Genomic DNA, 19,646 nt, shown 5'->3' with positions numbered 1-19,646 from the left:
GAAGTCTTGGGCTGTGGCCCCAGACTCTAGGAAGAGGACCTACTGGGAAGAGACACAGAACCCAGGGAGTTAGCAGTCGACATAAAAGGACCCAGAGAAAAGTCAGACAGAGAGGCTGGGAGGATGGTCTTGCTCCTCCAGAGGCTGGTGGGCCCACTGTCGCTGCTCCAGTTCAGGTGTGGCCTCCAGGAACAATGTGGCTCACCTAGCACATAGATGTCAGCACCTTCGCCCCCGAGTGGGAAGGCATTGCCCACTTAGCACAGGTCCTCCGGGCTGGCAGCAGTTCAGGGTCATGGCCATGCCACTTGCGTGAGATTTCAGTCCTCACCTCCAGGGATAAGGGAGAGGATGTTAGGAACGTCCCACTGCCACTCCACTGCTCACCCCAATGCGACTGGGGGCACAGCAGGTGTCATATAGGAGAAGCACACACAGGGTAGGAGAAGCCACAGCTGACCACAGGCACTGCCCAGTACTGCCTCTGGAGAATACTGCTTCCTCCTTCCTCCGAGTATTGCTGGCCACTGCCTTAAGTTCTTTTTCTGCCTTTTAGACTGTCTGTGTCTGGGTCTGGTTGAAGACATCTGTGGATGCTTTCTTGAGTCTCCTAGGCAAATTACTCTTCTGTCCTCCCTTTGTGACTTCAACTACCCCTGCACTAGGGCTCAACTGGGAGCTCAAATGTGGGAATCTGTCCAGAGAACAGCGCTAAAGGGAGAGAGGACTCGGACCTCTGTGTCTCTGTGTAGTTGAGAGAAATAAAAGAAAGGCAGCCAGGGGGTTGGGGGGGCACTGTCTATACCTTCAAATCTCACGGGGACTGTTGGTGGCTGGACCTGCCTGACTGAGCTGAGCTGGGACTGCAATAAAGATAAAAGGGATACAGATTTCTGCTCACATAAAGATGCCTCCCCACAGTTGCCTGAAAACAGAAAGCACTCTTGGTGGGTAGTAAGCTCCCCATCACCAGAGGCATCTGGTCACAACGCGGCTTCCTGGACAGATCCCTCCATAACTACCTGTGGAAACTCCTTTCCCAGACCCCGCTGGCCTCACCACCCCCACCCCTAGGTCCCACCACACCCAGAGTCCCCATGATCTGCCACACCCTCACGCTGCAGGCGTCTACACTCCAGACACCAGGTAAGGCTGGTGGAACTCAGAGAGGCTGCACTGGGAGCCCAGGGAGAAAGAAGCAGTAGCCGGTAGAGGTGCAGTAGGCAGCCATCTCTCCACGGGACGCAGAACCTGAGGCAAATCCATGGCCACCAGGGGGAGCCCGTGAGCCCATCTACGCGCATGGCAGAGGGGCCTGGGAGTCTGCTCCAGCTTCACTCTCCCATCCCTCCCCAGAGCAAGACTGTCCTATGGGCAGAAATCCACAGGGTCTTCTGGGTGGCATTATTCCCGCCTGCCTTCTTCCCATGCCTCTACGTGCACAGTGTCTGTGCCATCTAGTCTATTTGTGTCTGCCTCCGTCTCTGGTTGCTTTCCTAGGTGTTCTGTTTCCCACGCTGTGCTCTGGATCTCTCTCTGACTCTGTGTCTGACTCTGTGTCCCTAGTTCTCTGATTCTCTCAACTCCTCTGTCTCTGTTCTCTCTGTCTCTCTCCCAGCTGGTATACTCCTCCCCCACTTTCCCTGGATCCCTGAAAGACCTCCTCCACCTCCTAGGGAGCAGGCAGTAGAATTTGCCCCAGTTCAGAGGAGGGATGTGTCAAAGATATTTACAGAAAGCATTCAGGTTCAGCTTGATCAAAGTGCTGGGCACAGATTCCCACAAAGGATCATGGGAGTCAAGGATCACAGGAGTCAGCCTGAGCTGGGCAGAGTGGGGGCGCTTAGGTTTGGTGGCAGGGGGAGCTCAATGAGCAAGGGAGAGCCCGGAGAATCACGTACCTCTTGGTTGAGGAAGCAGTAGAGGAGGGCCACAATAAAGCCCTGTGGAACCAGAGAGGAAGGACTCCGTAAGAACATTTTGGCCTGACCTCGAGGCCACCACAGTCTTGCTGCTACCCTCTCCCCACCACTGCCAGGCTGCAGCTTGGGCCAAGTGTTTACCAAAAAGAAATTTAGATGCATTCATCACTTACTGTGTGCTAAGTGCACTGTTTCACATCGTTGTCAGAGCAAGTCTGCCCAGACTGTGCTATTAGCCCATTTCTCTAGCTCCGATTGAACCCAGGACTGCTCTATGACTGAGCTACATCCCCAGCCCTTTATTTTTTTATTTGGAGAAAGGTTGTCCAAGGCTGTCCCCAAACTTCGGATTCTCCTGATTTAGCCTCCCAAGTCACTGGGATTGAAGGCAAGTGACACCTCAACCAGTTTCTCTTGATTTTCTTTATTTTTGCATCCTTTATTAATATGCACGTTGGCCGGGGGTGGTGTCCCTCACCTGTAATCCCAGCAGCTTGGGAGACTGAGACAGGAGGATTACTAGTTCAAGGCCAGTCTCAGCAATTTAGTGAGACCAGACCCTGGGCAATATCAGTGAGACCCTGGGCAACATCAGTGAGACCCTGTCTCTAAATAAAATACAAAATAGAGCTGGGTGTGGTTCAGTGGGTGAGTGCCCCTGAGTTCAGTTCCTGGTACAAAAAAAAAAAAAATGCATGTTGCCCAGCACGTAATAGGTGTTCAGTAAACGTCGAATAGATAAGATGAATGTATTAATGGATGGATGGATGCATGGATGGGTGAGCGGATAGGTGGACAGAATAGGGAGAGAGAGGGATGGATGGGAAAGGACAGACAGATAGTTGAACAGATAGATGCAGAGTAGTAGCCTTCACCCTATTGTGAAGCTAGTCAAAGCTTTCGGCTCAAGTACTTGGAGGGAAAAGTAGCTGTGGTGACCCTCACCTGGAAGGAGCCCAGTCCCAGCTCAAGCGGGAGGCGAATGCCCAGGCCAGTATCATCGGGCAGGAAGTTAAAGATGATATAGTGGATTCCAAACAGTGGGATGAGGAGCAGTGTTGACTTGGAGAGGCGCCTGCAGGGAAGCAAACACTAGGCTCCCAAGGAGGGACCAGAACCTGGGATGGGCCCTGCCCACTTGCACTACCAGGGCCTCCCCACAGCCTCCCTGGGCACCAGCCTCCTGGAACAAGAACACTCATCCTGGGCTTGCCGGCTTTGGAGCTCTGGATCCTGCTGTGCCCTCTGCTAAGGGTTCTTCTACCATTTTACTCCAAAGTCTAGTTCAAAGACCACTTCCTCCAGGAAGACTTCCCTGACTCCCCTCTCCTGGCTGTCTAGAAAGATCTCCATCTCTAGGCCCCTGTAGAAATGGACCCCAGCTCTTCTCAGCGTAATTGGCATGGTAACTCATCTTTGATCTCCTGGAGGGCAGGGGCAAGACCTATTTTCTCTGAGGACACAGGAAAGAGGACAGGGCTGGGATCATGAGCTTACTGGATGGCTGGATGAGACAGAAACACTTGGAATCTCCCCCATGTCCTCCCTCAGTGTCTCCCAACACACACACACACACACACACACACACACACACACACACAGAGCCACAAGGGCACTTGAGCTTTTTTGTGCCCACTGAGCACACTCCCTGCCCCCTGCCCACCACAGTACCCATACCAGTACTGAGACTGGGTGTTGAGACTCCCCTGAGCTGGTTCCAGCTTCCTCAGCAGGATGCGGATAATATTGAGAAAAAGCCCAAAGTTCACCTGGTGCAGGAAGAGAGAGAGCAAGGGTCAGGGACATCCCTGGGTGGCCTAAGGAGGAACCCAACTAGAAACCCCAAGTCCTTCAGGCACAGGGATGTGCCAGCGGAAGAATGCACACGGATCATGGTTCTGGAACTTGTAGCCTGTAGAATTTGGGTCCCACATAAGGTCTTCAGAGGATGTGAAAGGCTTAGGCCCCCTCCCTCTCCAGACCCGGGAGCAAGGGTGGGAGGGTCAGGCCTTGCCATCTGCCTCCAGTCTCTTCTGAGTCTTCTCTGCCTCAAAGCAGACGCCCATCACTTTATACAATTGCTAAATTGGGAAAATTCACTCAGCGCCACGCAAACAGTCCTCGCTGTCCCGCGTTACAAGTGGGAGCCCCGGATGGTGGTTCTCCTGCGCAGGCTTTGCTTATGCCCCACCCAGGCCTCACCCCACAGCGCCCCAGACTCGTGGAGACTCCCACGTAGAAGCATGCGCGTTGAAGGCGACCCCCGCCCGCTCCCGCCGCCGCCCCAGTTCCAACGAATGTGATCCCGCACCCAGAGAATCAGCAGAGTGAGGTGGGACCCAGGGTTCCCGATTCCCCGCCTGGAGGTGTTTCCTGTTTCATATGTCTGTGTACAACCCCTTGAGGGACTCAAGGAGGCTGGATGAATAAAGCAAAAGGACACTGGCCCCAGAAACTGACCCCAACGGAGAGGACGATGGGCCCTTTGATGATCCACCAGTAGGGGGAGCTGTCGTCTAGGTCCCAGCACCTAGGGAGAGCACAGGCCAGGGCTGATGTGGGCGACCGCATTCCGCAGGATCGTATGCTCCTCCCCCAGATCCCTTCTGGCTCCTCCTGGGCTCCTCTCCTCGGTGTCATTCCCCTCACCTCCCTCCCGCCTTATCTTCTTTTTCAGACACGAGGCCGCTTTCTAAAGAGGAGCCTCAGGGCAGGCAGGGCTCACCCTTTCTGTTCACCTGGAAGAATGGACTTCTTTAGAATTCGCCCCTGGTGGCCCTCACACTTCAGGAAACACACTGACAGCTCCCCACGCCCCCAAGCCTCAGGAGCCCCACACCCTGGCAATCTGGGTCCTTCTGCCTGGGCTCCTGCCCTTTCTGTGCTAACTGCAGGATTCTCCCTGCCTCCCGCCCCCACCCACGCTGGGAATTCCTCCTCCCTCTCTTCCCACTGAGGGGAGAACGCTGCTTCGCTTGACAGTCCTTTCCACACCCCAGAACCCCAGATGTGGGTATATTGAGGAGGTTACTCAGACTCACGCGATGTCCTCGAAGGCCAACTTGCAGCCCACCCAGGTGCCAGTGCAGAGCATGGGAAGCCCTGTGGGGCACAGAGAAGACTCAAGTGACTAGGGGCTGCATCCCTGGCTCACCTCCCACCACCACTGCCTGCCACAAAGGCGGGACCTGACAAGGGCCCAGGGTGGAGGGATCCAGTCCTACTCTCCAACACATGGTGCAGGACTGTGGCCCATCCCTTACCTCTCTGGGCTGTGGGGTCACCACCAGTTAGGGGAAGGGTCTCTGTGTGAGGGCCCTGGGCCTTCCCAGGTCTCCACCCCCGCCCCCAGGGTACTCAAAAGGCCCTAGGTACTCACCCCAGCCAGCAAGAACCAGCCACCAGAAGGCTGTCCTTGAACTGGGAGACGCAGAGGCCAAGAGGCAGCTCAGGTAGACAGCTTCGGCCAGCAGCCAGCTGAAGTTGGTCATCGTGGCGAAGTGGGAGGTGGCCACAGAGACCTTGCACAGGACCTGGGGGCAGGGAACCTGGGTACTTTAAAGCTGGGACATTCCTGCCCACTGTACCCAGCACCCAGGTCTTCCATGCTCCATGGAGACTGAACCTCCAGGCACCCTTGACCCTAACCCAGGCCATGTGACTGCTTGAGATTCCCTAGAGGGGTTGTGGTGGTATGATGTGGTGGCTGAGAGCACGGGTCTGGGATCCAGAGAGGCAGGGTTCAAGTTTACCGTCTGTTAGCCACACAACCTTCCCGCCTTAGCTTTTCATCAGTGAGAGGAAAAACTCCCACTACCCATCCCGTGGCCTCATGGTAGGGTTCAGTGGCAACTCTGCATAGGAGCTGCTGCGGCTGGATCCTCATTTTACCCCTCCTTCCTGCTCTGGGAGCTGTGAGGCTGGAGCGTTTACCCATGCGCCCGTGCGCGCACACACGATGCACCCACACAACTATTCACTCACACTGTGACTCACGCCCCTCGGGGGTGAGCACAGCACCCCTGTTGGACCCAAGGGACTGGGGTGCAGGCCCAGTTCCCCCACCATGCAGCTGGACAACCTTGCCAGTTTCCCCTCGTTGACAAAATGGGATTGAAGTGATGCTTTGGTGTTCAAGGCATTTTGAAGATTAAAGGAGATCATACATCTAAAGCACTTAGGGCAATCCCCGGCACATAGTAAGTGCTCACTATTTTCAATTATTCATTGTTTCATTAATTAATTCAGGTCATTTGTTGGTTTCTTCATTCACTTATCTGTTCATTTTCCTGCATACTTTTTAAAGGGCCTCGCAGGTGCTGAGCCTCAGCCCTGCACCCAGCTGCCCCTATTTTCAGTCACCTCCCTCCCCTGAACTCCCACCCCCTTTACGACTGTGGCCTCAGGGCCATGTCCCAGCACTCCTGTCTTTGAGAGTTGGCTCACACTTTTCCCTCCATTTGACTCGTCCTTCCTCCCCATCTCCCTGTCCCTGCTGCCCCAGCTCCAAAGCCACCTCCCCGTGAAGCCTCTCTCATTCTCTCCTGGCTCTCAGCTTTCTCCACCTGGAGGTCCCCAGCTCTGTATGCATTCTGTCCCCTCTCTGTGTGCTTCTGGAAGGAGGGACCCAGCTCTGCCCAGCCACAGATGGACAGAGGGGGTTAGAAATGATGCAGAGATTGAAAGTCTGGGCAGAGCAAACCATGGCGGGTGGACTATGGAAAGGAGTGCAGGCTATGGAATGGAGATAGCAGGATGGGCACGGTGGTCCTGGGAAGGCAAGGCCTGAGCTGGGGGTGGGACCCTTTCCTGTTCCGGGATTGGCGGTCCCTGGTCCGCCCCTCCCCCACAGCTTTACAGTGGAGAAGCTGCAGTAGTCGGTGTCCTCATTATGGAAGAGGGTGGCATCCTTCAGGAACACCGCTCCCGCCTTGAGGATAAAGGTGGCAAACAGCTGGGTGTGGATGTAATTCCGGGGACAGTGGAGCCTCCTGGAGGAGACGGGAAGAGATGAGGAACAGGAGGCCAGGAGGGCCAGGGCACCTGCCTGGGATTCCTACAACAGGGGCCTGACTAGGCTGGGCTGGGCTGGGTGGAGCCGAGCTGAGCTGGACTTGGAGTTGTAGCCCTGTAGTCAGGTGACCAGCCATGCCCTGGGCTCAGCAGAGGTGCGGGAACAGAGGACAGCTCTGGGCCCTGCCTTCAGGGAGCTCCGGGCTGGGGTCGCAGTGGCAGAAACGGCTGAGGACTGCTGTGGGAGTGTCCCGCATGGTCAGAGGACAGCGCAGGCCAGCGGGGGACTCAGACTTGGAACACTGGAGAGTCATTTAAACAGGCAAAGGCCTCAGAGGCTTGGACACTCAAGAAGAGCTGAATACAGGAGGCAAAGAGGATTCTCAGAAGCAGACGAGAGCAGGACTTTGAATTTTGAGTAGATGTAAATGCACTGAGAAAAAAGAAGGCATTGCAATCAGTTCTATAGGAGCAAAGGCGTGGTCGCGGGAGTGAGTTCTGGTGTCTGACGGGATGGCCCACATAGTGGGGGAAGGGAAGGAAAGGTTAGAAACAGACATGATGCCTAGATCTGGGAGCCTCCTGACTGCCCGGCAAGGAATCAGACTTGGTCCTCTGAGCAATAGGGAGCCAGTGAAGGTTCTTGAAGGTGGCGAGGATCGCAAACCTGAGAGCAACCAGGATGGCAATGGCCACGCAGAGGGCGATAATAGAGATGCTATGGCCTGTGGTGTAGATGATCTTCACCGTGGAGAAGTAAGATTTCTGGGGAGAGGAAAGACAAAGCCTCAGCCTTCAGGGAAAGCGAGGCTTGGAGATGAGCAATTCCACCCCAGCCCTCCCCACCTAGGGCAGAGGGGTCTGGCCACGCAGGAAGCTCCTCTAGGCTTGCAGGCTTTTGCTTGCAGCCTGCCCTCCCGCTGCCCTGCAGGTGGGGTTGGAGATGCTTAGCACTCATGGCTGCTCTGGGGGGGAGAAGAGGCAGCAGCAGAGGCCCATCCCTGGGGAATGACAAAAGCCCAAGAGGAAATTGGCTATTTATTGACAGCCAGTGTGCTCACCCGCTTGGGAACACAACGTCCCCATACAAAGGGGACAGCCAGGGCAGTGAGGCACAGCCACGGGCGGGCAGGGACAAGCTCTTTCCATGCCCAGGTGTTTGGATCAATTGGAGTCCCTCCCAGCCCCTGAGATGCAGGCAAGGGAGGGGAACAGGAGTCCAGTCATGGGCCCCCATCGGAGCTCTCCTGTGCAACTCAGGCAGCCCCTGCCCCTCTCTGATTCATTTTTTTCTTTGGAAAAAATAACCACATTCATTTTAACTTGCAAAGCTGAGGGGAGAGAAATGGGATTGTGAGCGTGGAAGGAGCACACCGCTCCGTGTGGGATGCGTTGGCTGCAATTGGGGGTCTCTGCCATCGCTTCCGGGCTGAGTCCCTCCCACTCGCCCACACCCCATGTGCACCCCCCACAGATGGAGGACCAGGGGAGGGCAGGCACTGGCCCGGTGCTTCCAGGAGCATTCATTTCTCAGGAATCACTTTTGTCATTTCTCTAGAGAGCCAGGCACAGAAAGGCTCGCCAAGAAGATGGGAGCCAGCCCATCTGCCTCCCCACGCCCCACTCCCTCCAAGCAAAGTGGCCCATGTGTCTCCCTTGAGCAAATTAGCAAGTGACTCTTCTCTGCCAGACACTCCACTGACTGCTGCTGGGCAACTTCTGTAATTAATGTTCCAACTGATGGCTAGAATGGGAATGTAGGCCCTCAGTTGTGCAGTCTGTCACCCATACACACGTCCATGACAACCCTTCCTCCGAGATCCTAGGAGACTCTCACCTCCTCAGCCAGCAGCTCCAAGGGCACTGGGCAGGCCACAGGGTATGGTGGGAAGGGATCTGACCAGCCGGTGATGGTGCAGTCCCGTTTCACAGTCCCTGGGAGGGAAGCCAGAGTCTCTCCTTGTGGCACTCCACCTCCTCCCCAAGAGGAATGGGAGGATCCCCGGAGCATCAGATGCCCCTGGCAGCATTTGCACAAGCAGTGCTTGGGGACAGGGAGGGGAGGTCCCGGAGAGGGCTGGATCCTGGTTCCAGCCTGCCTGCTACACACCCTGGGGTCTTTCCTCTCTGGCCTCCAAGGTACACTCTGTTAGACAGAAAGAACCCCTCCCTTGAGGGGCAGAGAACCACTCCCTCAACATCCCAGGGACAGTAGGAAAGAAAACAGACCCTCTCTGTCCCTGGAGGGACTTCCCACTTGAGAGAGACTGAGAGGGAGTGAAGCAGAGCTGCAGGTGCCCATCACTGTCCATCCTAGACCGCCGGTAGCATCTCCAGGCGGACAGGCCTGTCCTCCTCTACCCTCCTGCTAACAGCTGGAGGACATTTGTTTGATGCCAGCCTCCAGGTCCAGCCCTTCCACACTCTACCCTGGGATCCTCCCCCTTGAGGTTAATGTCTTGTTCTTGTTCAGCAAGTAAGGGACCAGGGCTAAGTGACTTGCCCAGGGTCGTGCCAGAAGCAGGAAGGGCGGCATTCAGATCCAGGCCTGCCTGGACCCGAAGCCAGCAGCGGGTCATCCCCCAGTGGATGAAAGCACCTCACCTCCCTCCATCCGCCCACCCAGGACCCTACCAGGCTCTGAGCTGAAGTGAGAGAAGAATGCAGGGCAGGGGAGGGCGACCCACTCCCCAGAGCTTGCCGCCGGCCAGCACAGCAGCCCGTCCCAGGTCCTAGGGCAGCCTAGATGGAGAGATGGGAGGCACAGGGGAGACGGCTGGTCCAGCACGCTGAGCAACCAAGCTGGAGGAGATAAGGGACTCGGGGATACCACCGCTCCCCCAGGCCCCATACTCAGGGAGGTGTTGGGCGTCCCCTCTGCTGCCTGCAGACAGGCCCTCTCATCCTCCCTCAGCTGGGTGATGAAGCCACATTCTGGGTGCACGTGGCCCGGAGCCTGCGGGAAAGAGTTAGCAGGATGAGCCCAGCCACCTATGCTCCTCTGGGTCCTTGGCTTGAGTGACCTGAAGACAGAAACGAAGCCTGACTCAGTTCTGTGCCCCAGTCCTAAACATGGCCTGTGTCACAGGACTTCCTCGAGTGCTCGATGCACGTTCATGCATATGAAAGAAAGGGAAGGAGGGGTGGGGGGACAGAGGTCTGGACAGATGTTCCTCCTTTCCATCCCATGGAAATAAGTTCTGAGGCACATACAACAAAATGCTTCTGAAGATCTCATAGCAGTGAGGTCACTCCCGGTAGTGGCCTTTCCTCCCTCTCCGGCCTACCTCAGCCCCGCCCCTCACCACTCCGCCCTCCTGCTCCGTGGGGCGAGTCTGCATCAACTACCTTGGTAGGCAGAATAATAGCCCCAAGGATGTTCTCTAGAGCCCACGAATATGTGATTTTACATGTCAAAGGACTTCGCAGATGTGATTGGGTGGAGGATCCTGAGATGGGGAGATATCCTTGATCATTCCAGTGAGCCTGGTGTGGTCACAAGAGTCCTGATAGGAGAGAGATGGGAGGTCAGAGTCAGAGGAGAGGTGTGGATGGACAGTTGGATATGTAGAGAAGCTACACTGCTGCACTGCTGGCTCTGAGGATGAAGGAAGGGGCCATGAGCCAAGGAAAAGGCAAGGGCAGGGATTCTCCACTGCAGTTCCCAGAAGGAATGCAGACCCGCCAACCTCCTTCTTAGCCCGCTGAAAACCAGGTTGGACTTCTCACCTTTGTCTCAGGCTCCACTTTCAGGGAGACTGTGGCAGGGGTCCATGAATAAATGGATAGATTAGTAGGTAAGTGCATGGATAAATGAACCAGCAAGCCCATGGACAGGTTCATGGCTAAGGTGAAGGAGCAAATGAATGTAATGTGTGGGAGGATGGATGGATGGATGGTTGGATGGATGGAAAGATGGATAGATGGATGGATGGATAGATGGATAGATGGATGGATGGATAGATGAATGGATGGATGGATGAATAGATGAATGGATGAATAGATGGATGGTTGGATGGATGGACAGATGGATGGATGGATGGTTGGATGGATGGACGGATGGATGGATGGATGGTTGGATGGATGGACAGATGGATGGATGGATGGTTGGATGGATGGACAGATGGATGGATGGATGGTTGGATGGATGGATGATGGATGGATGGATGGTTGGATGGATGGATGATGAATGAATAGATGGATGAATGGATGGAGGGAGGGAGGAATAAATGGATGGATGGATGGATGAATGAAAGACTGCCATGCTATGTGATATGCATACAGACAGACACATAGAGATAGATAGTTGGATACATGGATGATTTATGGTGGATGAGTGAGGTGCTATATCAGGATGGATGGGTGGGTGAGTTTATGGGTGGAAAGATAACTAATTGCTTTCACATGTGGCTTAGAGTCATGAAGGATTACAGCTTTAGGAGCCGCCCAGAATCTGGTGCTGCCCGGTAACCACAGGGAATGCTTTCTGGAATCTGGAAAACAAGTTGTTTTTCTGGAAATCTAGAAGTATTTCTGAAGGTGTGCCTCATACACCAATAGAAGACCAACTGGGATGGAGCTAGGGATGTGCAGAGATCTATGGTTCTCTAAGAAGCTGGGAGTCAAAGGCAGGAATTCTGAGGAAAATGAAAACTGACTGAACAACAGGTCAGAATCCCAAAGAGTGACTTTCTTGCATAAGCAACCTGTCACCCTGCAGTGCTTCGGGAGAGCTGCAATCTCTGTCCTTCTACTTCTGGGGAACTCTTCAGGCCAAAGGAACCATAGCCCGAGGTGAACAGCCTCCCATCCAAAACATGACCAGGCACCCCCATACTTCCAAGAGAAGGAGCAAATTCAGGGAAGCACAAATAATGACCTGGGATGTGTGGGCCCAGGACCAGCTGCCAGGTGGAAATTGCAGGGAGGGACGAAGAGGTGGAGCTGAAAAGATGGGCCATTCTGAAACTTACCCAAATGCTCCTGATGAATCACCCCACTTACATTATACTGATCCCATCCATTCATGAAGGGACACTCCATCACCCTGGACACCCAGCCTCCCCATCAGTGACTGTTCTTCACCTTGGGGATCTGGGAACCCCATGCTGGGTGACAATGATTTAGTTCTAGTCCTGACACTGATACTGCACCAGCTGCTGAATGACCCCCACTGATCTAGGGTCTCCTCCTAAAAATAAAGCTTTTACTGTTGGGTACACACAGGTGGGAGGAAGGGAATGTCCGCCACCCCAGGAGGAGCCAGTAGTAGAAGGGACCTGTATTGCAACCTCATACCCAGGCCTCCCTCCACAAGTCAGATCCCACTCAGCACACAGCCCTGATTAGCAGATGGAATTTCCTTTTACAAAAGAGACAAGGGAACCGCAGGAAGAGGAGCAGGGACTTTTCCCGGGTTGCACAGCTAATTTCATGCTTCCAGGATTGATGAGAACTCTAAGGCACTAGGGAGAAGTGGCAGCCCCCTGACAAGGCAGGGGAGGAAGCAAGCAGCCCTCAGTCATGTGGGGTCCCACCCAGGACTTCATCACTCCCCTCCTTGTCCCTACTGTCACTTGCAGTGACTCGGGAGATGAGCTGAGAACTCGTAGCACATCAGGGCTGGCTCTCTGTCCTGGTATCCCATGCTCCAGCCTCCTAGGCCATGGAGCATTAGTTGGTTGCCAGAAGCTTCCTCAGCTTGGGCATCATGAGAGGAAGAGTCATCTAAATGTCAGCAAAGGATCAGTAGGTGGACACTAACTGCCCAGACCCCCACTAGGTCTCTGGCTACTCCCTCTGCAAAGGAGGCCACCAAGGTGGAAGATGGCTGAAGAAGTCATGGGGTGGGGCCCTGAGACCTTCACAGGGGAGGAGTATATGGAAACCGCAGGACTGCCTGGCTTAGAGAAAGCGCAGATTTTGGGTGATGAAGGGGAGGGCCTGACCTTGTGGTCCCAGTTACAGGGCAACCAGTCTCTTTGATCCCAAGAGGGCACAGCCAGGCCCTGGGGGAAGCAACAGGGATGAGGTCGGCTTGACCCTAGGAAGGACATGTTCATAGTCAGAGCAGACTGCCTGGGGAAGGGACAGGGAGGAGGGAGCCAGCAAAATCAGAAGTTCTCCAAGCTGTGGAAGGAATCCCCACTCCTACAGAGAGAAAATGGGCTTTCCAGCTGGGCCCCCAAATGCCCCATGGTTCCCAGATGTGGAACCCAGTGGAAGAAGCAGGAGGGTCTGAGCTGGCTACTCACGACTCCAAATGTGCTCAGCAAGCAGAGGACACAGGCACCCCAGGTCAAGCTGTTCATGGTTGGGACTCAACAGGACCTCTCTCCACCAGCCTCCGGGAGCTGTCTTGCTTCCCTCCCCCACTGTTCCCTGCTGCTGCCACTGGACTCTCTGCCTCCCCTTCCCAGGTGACTGTTTGCATAGGCAAGAGCCAGTCACAGGGACACATCACCTGAATATTCACCAAGATGGCAGCACGCTCTGCCCGACTCAGACCTGGTCCTGGGGGAGACTCCAGGGCCACTGCAGGGAGGGGCTCAGCCCCAGCCCCACCCCTTCCTCTCTACCTCTAAGTTTGTGTCTGTCGAAACAGTAAGGGCCCTGACAGGTGACAACCACAGGACCATGCCCAGGCCTCAGCATTATTTCTCATGTTCTTCTCTGAGCCCAATTATTGGGTGGAGACAACCCCCCACCCCGCCTGCCTCAAAAGGAAGAGACCTCAGAAACTAGGAAGGAGACCTGGGTCTACCCTCAGGGAGCCCCCAGGTTAGCCATGGATCCCAACCTCATCCATGGGGCAGAAGGGTGAGCCCAGAAGTTGGGGGACCCAAGTGGCAATGGAGACTGGAGAGTTGGAATGAGCTTTAAAAAAAGGAAGCATGATCAAGAAGCGACGATCCAGATTGGCCAAAGGAGGTATTGTCTAGGCAGGACCCAGCTTCGTTACCTGGCACAGACACTAGCTGGAATGGGGAGGAGCCACCTGCAGATGTCAAGGCTCCTGACAGCACATGGAGCTGATCAAAGACCTCAAATCCTCAAGGCAAGAGGGGAAAGTGAGACTGATCAGGAGGTTGGAAAAAGGATTCATGGGCCGTCTTGAATCAGGTGGGACAGCTGTCTTCAGTAGCAGAAATGAGAGAATCCTACATGTTCCCACTCAAATTAGTTTGAACATTCATCACCTGTTCATTTTTGTTATCTTTCTAGATTTTAAAATGCAAGATCTTAATTGATCAGACTAAAGACACTGTTCTAAATTAACCTGGATCATGCACAGCATTTTGGAATATGAAAGCAGATTTCAACTTTGAAGACTCCGAATGCTCCCGGAGCAGACGGATCCTGAGGATCCTGTGCAGCACTCCATTCAGGGTGCTGGGCTGGATGCTGGGCTGGGTGCTGGGCTGGGTGCTGGGGACACCAGACGTGTTTACGGCGGATGCATGTCATGCATGTGGAAGGCTCCTCGCCACACTAAATCCCAGCTGGATTGTTTGACATCAACAGAGCTTTATTTTTCCACTTTCATTCATTGTCAACAAAATGTTGAAAAATATTTTGAGAAGAAAATGTGAACCGCTCCAAACCCCAGACCCCCTGCCCTTCCTTGCACGTGTGTTTTCCTGAGCTCACCAGAGCCTGGTGCAGGCAGCCCGCCACCTCGAGCTTGGCGCATTTTTAAGGACAGGCAGACTCCACTCTTGGCGGGCTGGGCAGGGACTCACAGGCAGGGCTAGGAGATGGCTGAGAAGGTGTGACTTAAAGGGAAACCAAAAACCTTCTGTCCCTCGGCTACAAACAGGCACCAACAGTAGGAAGAATATTATGATGAATGACTGTTGATAATTAGAATCAATATCATTAGCATTAATGATGGTTAATAATTGATATTGATAATTCATAACAGTTAATATTATCTAAATTAGTGGTTCTTAACAGTAGGCAATTTTGCCCCTAGGGACAATCAGCAATGTCTGGAGATATTTTTTACTATCACAACCAGGAAGTGAAAGTGGGGAGGAAGAGTGGCCAGGAGCAGAGACTAGGGATACTGTCCAACACCCCACACGGCACAGGATGGCTCCAGCAACCGTGTCAAGAATTACCCAGGCCATGATCAATAGGAACAAGCTTGATAAGCCCTATCTAACTAGTTGTTTGTACCCCCACCAAATCCTCCTAGGTTTACCTTCCTGAATAACCCACAGACCTCCCATCTCTAGCTCATTCCATATTTATGGTTTCAGATTCTGCCTCCATTGCTTGCTAGCTGTCATTCCTGGAGGAAGTTATTTAACCTGTTTGAGCCTCAATAAAAATAATGCTAGTGCCTTAGAGAGTTGGTGGGATAAGGAGACCAAGGAAAGGCACATAAAACTCCTCATACAGAGCACTGTCCCAGTGAACGCTAGTGGATGGTACAGTGTAACAACAGGAAAGACAGCAGAATGAATACATGTAACTCTCCTATGTTCATATATGAATACACGACCAGTGTAACTCCACACCATGTACAACCACAAGAATGGGAAGTTACACTCCATGCATGTATGTCAAAATACACTCTACTGTTGTGTTTATCTAAAAAAAAAAAAGAAGAAGAAGAAGAAGAAGAAAAACTAAAGCCACCCACCTCCTACTACCCAGAAAAAATAAATAAAAATTAAAAGAATGAACTATCAGAAAATGAGACTGGAAAAAATAAGATTGGATCTCTAGTTCACATTTATAAAATAAATTTTAAAATGTTCAAAACCCTAACTGTAAAATAACAAATAATAAGATTCTTTCAAAAAAGTGAATTTATTTCATTATCTTAGAATAGAAGAGACTTCCTTATGTGATAAAATGAAAACTAGAGCAAAAAAATCAATGTTTGGCCACGTCAACATTAAAAATCATGTATGCTCAAGAAAGTACACCATAGGTGGAAAATAAAAGCAACTGCAAAACTGAAAGAAATGTTTGCAACCAATAGTAACAAACAAAGGTTTGGTGCCAAAAACACATCTTACAAATACCTACAAATCCATAATAAAGAGAAAAATAAGCCAGTAGGAAAAGGAGCAAAGGAATATCCACGGCAACCCAGGAAAGCAGTAAAATACACAGACCAATGAACAGGTGAAGATATGTTTAACATTGCTCCTAGTCAGGAAAATGAAAGTTAAAATAGTAAAAAGTCATCGCTTTCACTTACACATTACCTAAAATTTTTGTGTCTAATAATATAATGTTTTGAAGATAATGTGAGGAGTTACTTTCATATACTGTTGATGTGAGTAAATATTACTCATCTCCTTGGAAAAATAGTTTGATAATTACCTATTGAATCTATAAATAAACATATCCTGTAAACCAGAAATTCTATTTCTGGATATTTGCCTCTTGAGGGCAGTGTTATTTATAAAATGTAATAAAAACCAACAAACAATCCAACACAATTGCTCAATGATAAAAGAACAGCTAAAGAAAATGTGATCTATTTATACAATATAATACCACATATCAGTTAAAATTATGTCTCATGGTGGACTGGGGATGTGGCTCAGTGGTAGAGTGCTTGCCAAGCATGCATGTAGGCCCTGTGTTCAACCCCTGGCATTGAAAAAAAAGAAAAGTCGGGTAGAAAAATCATGAGCTAAATCCCTATCAAAAATATATTTTGAAGAACTTCTGCTTCCAGCCAAGATTGAGTACCAGGGGTTAATTTGTTCTTCTACCTTAACAAGAAATGCAAATGAGGTATCTAAAACATTGGATTTTTAGACATTAGAAAACAAACAAGCTGAACCCTTTGTACCAGTTTACTGCCTGGAGACAAAAATCCAGACCACAGTTCAAAAGGAAGGCACCCAAACACAGGCTAGTGGCCTCGAGTGGTAAAGGGGATGGAGACCTGAGATTGAGAAGACCACTCTGGGTGGAATCTGTGAAACAGAATACCAGAGAGCAGTTACTGCATGAAGACAGGGTTCCACACTTCTGCATGGGGGTCCTCCCACCATCCCCACCGGCAGGCTTTGCCTGGACACCACCTAAGAATGGGTGCAAACAAACTAAGACTGCAGAAAGGACAATTGCAATTGAATAGGAAGGAAATTCTTAGAACTCATGGGACTGAGGACACCTTTGTGCTCAGACCAGCCAAGTAGAAAGAACTTATAACTCACAAACCATGAATATGTACTAGTAATATCATAGTAGTTGAATAAAATTAGCCTAGAATAAGACTTCTTGGGATCCATCCTAACGAAACTTAAGGGCAAATCTAAAAAGGAGTTACAACATAATTTTACTAGGGGGGAAAAAAAGCCAACATCTCTTAAATAAACAAAATCCGTAAAACCAATAGTGCAAACTTCACAATGTCTGACATCCAATAAAAAATTATCAAGCATGTCAAGAAATAGGGACATATAACCTGTAGCCAAAGGAAAAAACTTAATCTATAAGAACAGATCTAGATGTGACAAAGATGATGGAATTATCAGATGAATATGTAAAAGCAGTTATTGCAAACATGCTCCACAAGTTGAAAATTGGTGCAGTCACTCTGAAAAGCAGTCTGAAGATCCGTCAGAAAACTTAGAATGGACCCACCATTTGACCCAGCTATCCCACTCCTTGGCTTACACCCAAAGGACTTAAAATCAGCATACTGCAGTGATGCAGCCACATCCATGTTTAGAGCAGCTCAATTCACAATAGCCAGATTGTGGAATCAACCTAGATGCCCTTCAATAGATGAATGGATACAGAAACTGGTATATAAACACAATGAAATATTACTCATCCATAAAAAAGAATAAAATTATGGCATTTTCAGGTAAATGGATGGAGTTGGAGAATATCATGCTAGGTGAAATAAGCCAATCCCAAAAAGCAAAGGTTGAATGTTTTCTCTGATAAGCAGATGCTGATACATAGTGGGAGGAGGGTGGTGGGGGGTAAAAGAAGAATGGAGGAATTTTGGATTGTGTAGAGGGAAATGGGATGGGAGTGGGTGGGGTAAGGAAAGACAGTGGACTAAGACAGATATCACTACCCAATGTACATGTATGATTACATAAATGGTATGAATCTACATTGTGTATAATCTACATTGTGTATAGAAATGAAAAGTTGTACCCCATTTGTGTACAGTGAATCAAAATGCAGTCTGTAAAAATAAAAAATAAAAAATAAATGCTGCACATGTTCAAGGTAGAGTAAGACATGCTCATGATGAGTAGACAAGAAGCTACTTAAAAACACCCAGATTCAAATTGTGAAAATTAAAAGCACACATCTGAAATGAACGGGGGGGGTGGGGAACCACAGGTCCTGATTAATAGCAGAGCAGACATGGAACAGAGAAAGGAATGAACTTGAAGATTTCGCAACATAAACCATCCAGAATGAAACACAAATAGGAAAAAATAAATAAAAAGATTGAATAAAACCTGAAAACAAAAATCTACTTAAAAAATAAAGAACTAAGTATAAGTGAATTGTGGAGTAATATGAAGTAGACTTCATATTACACTGGAGTTGTACAACATGGGGTTACATACATGTACAATTGAATTTATACACAGAAAGGGAAGGGAGGGGCTTAAAGATATTTAAAGAAAAAAATGACTGAAAATTTACCATACAGATCCAAGAAGTTCAATGAGCAGTAAACAATAATAAAGAAAAAAACCCTTCAAGACACATGATAATGAAATTACTGAAAACCGGTACCAGAGAGAAATCTTACTGGCGATAGAAAATCTTGTCAGGCATCAAAGCAAAAAAATATATTGTGAACATAGATGAGAACGACAGCAGATTCTCCTCTGAAATCATGCAAGTCAGAAGAAAGTGGAGAAATATATTTAAAATACTGAAGAGAAAAACCTTCCAACTGTAATTTTTTTATTAGTAAAAATCTCTCAAATCTGAGGGCAAATTTGAGAATTTTAAAGAGAAATCAAAGGCGAGAAAATTCATTGCCAGAAGAGCTGCACTGTAGCAAGTGTTTCAAGCCAGAAGAAAAATTAGAACAGATAGATATTTGCAACTACACTGAGGAATGAAAAGCACTGGGAACAGTAAGCAAGATGATTAAAATAAAAGCCCTTTTTTCTCATTTTACACTCTTTAGGAGATAACTGATCCTTCTGAATATAGGTACAAAATTTTTAAACAAAATACTAGCAGGCCAAATTCAATAGCATATAAAAGAGATGGCCAAGTGGGATTTATCCCAGCAACACGAGGATAGTTCAACATGTGAAAGTCAATCAATGAATTACATCACATTAACAAAATGAACCACAACCGTAAAAGATCATCTCAGAGGATACATAAAAAGCATTTGGCAAAGTCCAATTGCAATTTTAAGTTAAAAATCATTTCATATATTAGGAATAGAAGGCAGATTTCCTAACATGACCAAAGCCACATATCTAAAAAATCCACAGTTCCCTCCACACTTGTTAGAAAAAGACTGAACAGTTTTCTCCTAAGATCAGGCACAAGCCAGGATGTGTTTTCACCACTTCTATTCAAGGTAGTACTAGAAGTTCTAGATGGAATACTTAGGCAAGGAAAAATCAAATACATCCAATCAGAAAAGAAAAAAAATAAATTTATCCTTGCTTGAAGATGATATGATCTTGTGTATACAAATCCCTAAAGAAATTAAACACACACACAAACCATTAG

General features: G+C 50.0%; 1 protein-coding gene across 1 annotated transcript; it reads right to left on the bottom strand.

Moving 5' to 3' along the window:
• Nucleotides 1-205: 205 nt before the first annotated feature.
• On the bottom strand, nucleotides 206-13,246 carry Ghrhr (growth hormone releasing hormone receptor). The gene is made up of 13 exons (XM_047562034.1): nucleotides 13,190-13,246; nucleotides 9,789-9,891; nucleotides 9,570-9,677; nucleotides 8,773-8,870; nucleotides 7,603-7,700; nucleotides 6,781-6,913; nucleotides 5,302-5,455; nucleotides 4,964-5,024; nucleotides 4,383-4,452; nucleotides 3,600-3,691; nucleotides 2,868-2,997; nucleotides 1,902-1,943; nucleotides 206-331 (listed from the first exon to the last, which is right to left on the bottom strand). The coding sequence occupies exons 1-13, from the start codon at nucleotides 13,244-13,246 to the stop codon at nucleotides 206-208; spliced, it is 1,272 nt and encodes a 423-aa protein (XP_047417990.1).
• Nucleotides 13,247-19,646: the final 6,400 nt, after the last annotated feature.

The sequence above is a fragment of the Sciurus carolinensis genome, chromosome 8 (assembly GCF_902686445.1).
Source record: "Sciurus carolinensis chromosome 8, mSciCar1.2, whole genome shotgun sequence".
NCBI lineage: Eukaryota > Metazoa > Chordata > Mammalia > Rodentia > Sciuridae > Sciurus > Sciurus carolinensis.
The sequence above is the reverse complement of the archived record's forward strand: the minus strand, read 5'-3'. Positions and strand labels throughout refer to the sequence as shown.